The 8,118-nt window shown below is 38.8% G+C and overlaps 1 protein-coding gene across 2 annotated transcripts in view; it reads right to left on the minus strand.

The window, feature by feature from the left end:
* Positions 1 to 2,654, minus strand: part of LOC135474758 (lysine--tRNA ligase-like) — a 29,046-nt gene extending 26,392 nt beyond the window's left edge. The window contains exon 1 of one of the 2 annotated variants that reach the window (XM_064754344.1): positions 2,550 to 2,605. Coding sequence is in view for 1 of the 2 variants with exons in the window: in XM_064754345.1 (XP_064610415.1) it covers positions 2,550 to 2,581 (32 nt within the window). In the remaining variant the exon portion in view is untranslated. Of the gene's footprint in view, positions 1 to 2,549 lie in introns of both variants that reach the window. The other variant, XM_064754345.1, reaches the window with a different exon arrangement.
* Between the last annotated feature and the right edge of the window lie 5,464 nt (positions 2,655 to 8,118).

Below are 8,118 nucleotides of genomic sequence, written 5' to 3' on the forward strand. Positions count from 1 at the left end.
ATAACACAAAACGCATAATCATTTAGACAAAGACTGGATTTCTTGAAATCAGTTCTACCACAGACTGGAATTAGTACACTTATCTGGATTCAGGTTCAATTTCAGTTTCTTAGAAAACCACATGAACGGCAGAATGCATTTCAGAGAATTACATTGTCTGCAGTGGCCTACTTGTACAGCAATCCTATCATACAGAATGTGCATGCATGCTGCACGTGGTATGCATTCACAACCATCATTAAAAGTTCTGAAAGCCTCCTGTCGTGCAACTAGTCCTGAATTTCAAAACTTACACAGAAGTCTGACACTCATATTATATAAATGAATACTTATGAGTCATATATTCTAATATTTACAGATTTGTCAAATTTTACTTGACTGTCATGACTAATGAACTTAGACCCACATCCTCTTGAAAAAGTTTAATGACAGGAAATAATCAAAGGTAATATGGCTACAAATCTATAAACGAATCAGGTTATCTTCACGAGTGTATGACATAAAGAAGGACTCAGGCAAACTGTGCTAGCATTCTTTTGATATTTATTTATCAGGCATATGAACTGATGGCCAGAAAAACAGTCTGAAAATTCTTAAGAAAGTCTGAAAATACATCATCCTACCTCCAAGTTAATTTAGCAATCCCGTTCTGACAAAATCAGCTGGATTTGTTTTGTTTTTCAGGAAATTTACACAAAACAATGGAAATTTCCACGCCTGATTTATTTGTTTCATTGGTGTTTTACTTTTCACTTTTCCCCAACATTATGGTGGAAGGAAACTGTGCAGAGCCTGGGGGGAAATTCACAACCAGCTGCAGGTTGCTGGCAGAACTTCCCACAGACAGCCGGAGATGAAGTAAGCATGAACTGGACTCGAACTCACAGTGACCACAATGGTAGGATGATCCTGGGTCATTGTGACGCGCTGGCGTGCTAAACACCTCGGCTACAAGCATTCTTTTGTAAAATCTTACACACGACAGCTATATTGAAGTTAGTCAACATGAATTTGACAACCCTGTTTACAGAATCAAGATAATTCCATAATATTTTAGCCAGGGACACACTAGACAGATTTTTTGCTCATAAAGGCATATTATGTGAATTTCTAAAAATCTGCCTAGTGTGTTGACGACGGCGACAGCATATTTTGTTGGTGATTTTGTCCACCCCGAAATTCGCTTGCATCAAACATGTCAGATACTGGCAAAGAAATATGCCGGCGATTTCACTCTGTCCGCGTAGTGTGTTTGTTCCATTGAATTTCGGGGATCGAGCTGACCAATCAAACACAGTGGAACTGTGTTCACTTTCAACATTTTGTTTGTGTTACATGGTTTACTAGGTCAAACAATCAACGGAAAAAATCTGCTTAGTGTGTCTGCAGCTATACTGAGAATATAGTCAGAATATTTCGCAGGTGATTAAATTCGTCCCTACAGGAGAAAAAATCTGTCTAGTATATCCCCAGCTTTAGGGCACTGCTTTCCCCTTCATCCAGCTATTTATTGTATTTAATTATTTGATTGGTGTTTTACACCGTACTCAACAATATTTGACTAATATGACAGCAGGCAGCATTATGGTAGGTGGAAACCGGGCAGAGCCTGGAGGAAACCCACAACCATCTGCAGGTTGTTGACCTTTCCAGGAATGGCCAGAGTGGACTTGAACTCACAGCAACCGCATTGGTGAGAGGCTCCTGGGTCATTACGGTGTGCCAGCACGCTAACCAAATGAGCCATGGAGGCCCCCATCATCCAGCTGTAGCTCTGAAAATGTTTTAACAGCCACATATTCGCCACCTGTTGAGGATTAGTTGCTTCGTCAGACTTGCCAAATCTGACTAAAATTGGTGTGCATGCATATCATGCATCTCACGTCATTACATGTACAAGGTTAAATAACACACTACAATCGACTCCCATTACCTAACAGCTTCATGCCATATTAATATTCAAACAAAGCAGCAACAAATTTCTGGATCTAACCCAGCTATCTTTCACTGCTTATGTTTAAACAGAATATATTCAAATAATATTTTTCTTTAATTTTAGATTATATACCTTAAAGACTTCTTGAAGCTCTTGCCCTTTCAAAGAGAAGTCTTTACTTAAATTAGGCAAGATTTCTTCTTTATTTACCGATACTAATATAAAACATATTGATCAGACGATGATGCAATCAAAATTAAATCAAAATATCGCCAAAAACTCTAAGAAAAAAAACCCTGTAGGATCGCACATATAATACATGAAAATATTTTAAAATGTTCTGGTAAACGGAGATTGTACAATTCTAAGAGGCAGTTTACAGACATTAGTATAATAAAACCAGAGGAAAACAAAAGATCTAACGTATCCGCGAAATCTGGCGACTCAGTGACACCAACTTCAGTGCAAAAATTGAAGTTGATAACAGAAATTGATATTCCCGCCATGAAGTCTACCCGTTCTTCCAATGAGTATTAATTCACCCATTACTTGAACCACACTTAAAACATCTAAACGCTACAAATCACAGATATTCGATACAAGATATACTTACTTCTTGCTGATTTTCTCGCCTGAGTCTGCCATCGTCAACACACGTGTGCTATGACTCGAACGTGGTTAATTTACCCCGGCAAACGAAAGAGCGGACACTCATAAATATCCATATCTGACGTCAGCAAGGGGCGGGCCTTCCAGGAAAGTATTTCTCATCATTGCACCTGTATGGCTATTATATAGGCTATCAAAGTACAGAACACGAAACCTACATTAAAGTCACGCGTGGCGTCTTAACCGGGGAGCCCTCAATTTTTACAAATCTTTTCCTTTTTTTCCACCATGCATGTCACTTGTATAACTCTATCCATAGCTTTGAGCATCGGGGTTCCTTACAAGAAGCGAATGGTGATGAATAACTTGGAGCTCTGAATGGGCGAAGTGTTCGACTTTGTCGATTTCTATAGCTTAAAGTGCTAGAGGACAATGGAACCATCATGTTTGAAGGTTATAAGCACATTCTGATTACTGTTTTTTACGAATCTTTTCTTATTGCATGCACGTGCTGTGCACAGACTGTGCAGCATGTAGGTAACCCAAGCACTCTCCTGTGCTCGAGTAACTTTAAGAAATGAATAAACACCAGTGGTTACGCCATTTCCAGCAAAGCCATGTCACGTAGGCCCTATTTGTATACGGTACATGAGGACCTAATCCGGTGAAAATGTCAGATGTTGGTCTGTGCCTGTTAATGTTCATGTCGCTGATGGACATAGGCCTATCAGGTGCGGCTTCAATTAAATCAGGCCACAGCGAACTTAATATGGATTCCCCAAAGGTAGTAATGTTAAGCACCCAACTACTCTCGTAGTTTAACCTGCACGAACACTTTATATCCGAACTATATATTTTAAACTTCAGACACAATCGAAGTTCAAACCCGGTCTTGGTCGGGCTGGGAATGTGTACATTTCCCAGCATTTTTACATACTGCGTGCATTGGACCATATGAGAACTATAATATGAGACTATAATGCGTGGAGCCGTTTGCGGTGTGTACAACGATGATTGCAAGAAAAAAAAACAAAAAAAAATTCCATCCAAATCCTCCAATGACCTTTCCCGTAAAGTCGCAGACAGTCAGACAAACAAAAAACAAAACGCCGGAAATAACATAATCTCCTTTGTCAGAGGTAATATTAATGCTAAATGACAATCATTCTTATATATATTTACAGGTATATACGTGTAGCTAATCGTAAATATTATACTGGCAATTTGATACGACTCCTTTGTCGAAGCCGGTGTATTGCATCAGAAAGAGAAATTTGATCCAATGCCAGTTTGTAAGTCGAAGGTTTTTTTTATCTGGGTCACCTATGGTATATTTAAAACTCTAGGCTCTGAAGTGTAAGCTTGCGTAGAAGATTATAGCCTGTACTGTAGTAACCGCAGTACTGTAGTAACTGCAGTCAGGTGTGACCAATCACATCCGTTTTCTCAACGTGCAGTTTGATTTCATTAATTTATATTTATTTATTTATTTATTCGTTTATCTATTTATTTCATTGGTTTTTACACCTTACTCAAGAACGTTTCACTTATACGACGGCGGCCAGCATTAAGCATGATTGGAGGAAACCGGGAAACCACGACCGTCCACTGGTTGAAGCCAGACCTTCCCACGTACAGCCTGAGAGGAAGTCAGCATAATGGACTTGAACTCATGATATGCTAAGTAAGGCTGGTAAAGGTTATTGACATGTGTATTTACGGATAGTGATGAACGCCCCCTATTTACCCAAGCTGATTTGTTTGTTTGTTTGCGAAAAGGACGTCCAAGTGAATGATCTCAAACGTGATATCGACAGCCCATTGTTCATGTATCAAACCTGATCTCGGCATCCCACTGCGCATGTATCAAAAGTGATATCGGCAGCCTACTGCATGTTCATATATCCAACGCGATATCGGCATCTCACTTTTCATATATTGAACGTGACGCCCATACATATTACATCGGGATTTTCCCAATAGTTACCATCTTCAAAATGTGGCACGATTTCCTTCTAACTTTGTAAGTCTGAGGTAAATACCAATTCCCATTAATTCATTTACTCTTTGAAATGCGCCTTGCTAATGTGGAATGACGCAATCATTTCGTACATACGGCCTACATGTTTATAGATGTAGCCTGTATGTATAATCTATATAAGCAATACTTAACTAAAAATTTGATCGAATTTCTGTATACGTGTATATATTGCATCAAAAAACGTAAATGTAACTTTGTCTGTCGGAGCATCTTGTCCGGGACATACAAAAAAACCGACCCTTTAGTGCAAGCTTATATATAATATCTATAGGGACCTATACTGTAACATAGGTCTGATTCTGTTATATTTATCTGGACTTGTAGGTCCATCGCAGCGCTACTCACTTGAGATGGTCCCCAGTTAACGAGATCTATACACACGTCACGACAATATAAATGTATTAGAAGTTGTCATGCTGACTCCCGGATCACGAAGCGGTATTAGACTAAGTCAAATTCCAGATCACTTTAAAATTGTTATTTCTAATGTAACAAGGTCAAAATATTGCTTGACGACGTAAATTGTGGGAAATGATTGTACAACAATTTCCAACTAAAATAACGGATGTCCGCGCATAGGAACATGTAAAATAAGACGTGATACTATAATCATTGGTTCTTTGGTACGTCTAATTTACTGGGCGTATGTTACATAGCGCCTACGTTTTGCACCCGTCAGAATTCATATAGGCCTATTTTGTTTGCAGCTATAGTCACAAAACTTGGGTATTATAATAATGGTAGCCTTGTTCCTAATTACCAGTTTCTACTTTTTTGAAAACTGTTTTTTTTCTTACATTGGCTATAGCATGTGATTAGTCCAATGCATACATCTGACCAAACTTAAATTAGTAAAACACACGGGTGCTCATTTTCTCAGTTCGTCGATTTCATGTTCAGCAGAAACCAGATATGGCAGAGCATCCAAATCGCGGACATACCTTCTCTTCTGTGACCACGTCAAGTGTACAGAAAATCAAACATCGTCCATTCGTGAAAGGATGGATAGGTGAAATTCCGTTTGAAGGTACATGTATAAGGGTCTGAAGGAAACAGGTAGAACTGCAACAACAGCATTCTTTGTAATTCAATAATCCAAGTTATAAGTTCCTTCGGCGCTATAATACAACATAGTTTAGATATGGAATTCATGTAATGTGAAATCACGCTCTATAGAATGAGGGGGCCTCCGTGGCTCAGTTGGTTAGTGTGCTAGCGCAGCATAATGACCTGGGAGCCTCTCACAAATGCGGTCGCTGTGAATTCGTCCAGCTCATGCTGGCTTCCTCTCCGGCCGTACGTGAGGTCTTCCAGCAACCTACGGATGGTCTGCCAGGAACCTGCGGATGGTCTGCCAGCAACCTGCGGATGGTCGTGGGTTTCCTCCGGGTTCTGCCCGGTTCCACCCACCATAATGCTGGCCGCCGTCGTATAAGTGAAATATTGTTGTGTACGGTGTAAAACACCAATCAAATAAATAAATCAAACAAATAAATCTATAGAACGAGATGTGCGGGTTATCAGACTCTCTCTACCGTCCTTGTTCAGACTCACGGTAACTTGTGTTCATCTTGACAACCAGACACTTACCCCTGGTTAAGTAAACTTAGCATTGTTAGAGATTATATATAAACAATGCCTTCTGCTAGAGGGACAAGTTAGGATTGGACTGGAGAGCGGACTAAGAAGGACCTCTGAAATAAAGTTACAAGTTCAACTTGTAACTTCTACTTTCAAACCAGAACGGATGAACCTGTGACTAATATAACAAAGTTGTATAAACTAATTCTGGTTTGAAGTTATAAGATACAACTTTAACTGGTAACTTCTGACTGAACGTCTCTTCTAAACCAAGAACTTGTATATCCATAAGGAACATCTTGTCCGATTATTCGAAATGTACACCATAGTGTGTAAACTCGTGCTGCTCGACGAGAATCCTTAAAAATTATCGGAATGACACGTGAACACGAGTCAATCTGAGTTAATCCTCTTCATCTATACACAATGGTCTTTGTGCAATCACTCTCAGACACTTGGAAGATCACATTCAATGTTACATCCTGACTTCATTACAAACTAATTAGTTGCTGTTATGACACAGGTACATGTAAAATGTATAGCAGTTCTTTGGCTGGTCATAATACTATACCAAAATATCGTAAACTTCGAGAAAGACATCGAACAAGTGTTTGTTTTCTACAAACTGCTTCATGACTCCGATTGTTGTCAATGATCTAATAAAATCCATACCTACAATGAGCAGTTTGTGCGCTGTTTAACATATAGATGGAAAGCTATAAGGATTTAAACCACTTAACCGCGATGAAAACGTTGTTCTAATAATGTCTAATACGATAAAGGCGTTGTTCCGAGTAATATGGCTGTTGCCTGTCCTGTGAAATTTAAATTAATTCTGTCATCAAAACGAGCATGCAGTGCATGGCGTCTCTGTGCCAGCTGACGAATGTGCTAGATACACAGAGGTGCAATATATACAGTATTCACAAGTTAGGGTAGAAAAACAATAGCGAAAAGCAGCCTTCTACATGATTAAGTGTACATGTGATATAAGCTTGATGAAAATTGCTTAAAGAATTTACCAGATATCGTGTTTACAAGCAAATCCCATGATGTCACAAGATACTACCAAGACAACCCCAATTTCCTTGAAAAATAAAAGAAGGCCAAGGTCATTGAAAATGTAGTGTTATTCCCATTGTTGTAGACTACATGTGGTATACGTTTGGTAAACCGGGCTAGAAGCGTTCAAGAGATATTCACAAGGTAACTGCGACATATTCCCAACCACCTTGAAAATTAAGGTCACTTTTTGCACCTGTGGTGCTAGCAAAACAATGCCAGTGTTTGAATAAGGTTAAAGTGACAATTCCTGTGTAATATTGCACGTCAGGTCCTCAGCAATATTTTGTCATCCACTCTTCTCTATACTAGATCTGGCGAAGCACATTTTGTAAATCTTCTAACTTTCCGACCACTAAAGCACTTTTTTCAGTATAATTTATGCATAGTTATTATGAAAATGACTTCAGATAGGATTTGTTTTTGTCACTAAAGATGCAAGCTTCATAAAACTGTGCAAATTATCTTTCTACACCTCATAATTCTCTCAGAATGTTTCACAATATTGTGGATAGCAGAGGTGATTGAAAATGTTGAAGAATCAGGGTATACATACGTTGAACTGACAGTTTTGCAATACAAGAGAAACTTGCAAGAGGCTTGGGAGGGGATATATTGTAATAGTGCTATTGTTGTGAGTGAAATGCTAATATTGTTCGTCACCCAAGCTTACAGCGGCTGCATATGTCATGTCTTCAGTCAAGTGTCAAAAACTCAAGGACACTTTACACAAGAGTTTAGACAACAAGTATCATTACCAATAATATGTTTTATTAACACCAATATGGACTAACATCAGAAAGGTTTGGTAATTTTTAGATACATGTATCATGTACTTAATCACAACATGACTGAGGAGATTGGATAGAAATCATAAATATGTGGAAAA

The sequence above is a fragment of the Liolophura sinensis genome, chromosome 9, assembly GCF_032854445.1.
Source record: "Liolophura sinensis isolate JHLJ2023 chromosome 9, CUHK_Ljap_v2, whole genome shotgun sequence".
Lineage (NCBI taxonomy): Eukaryota > Metazoa > Mollusca > Polyplacophora > Chitonida > Chitonidae > Liolophura > Liolophura sinensis.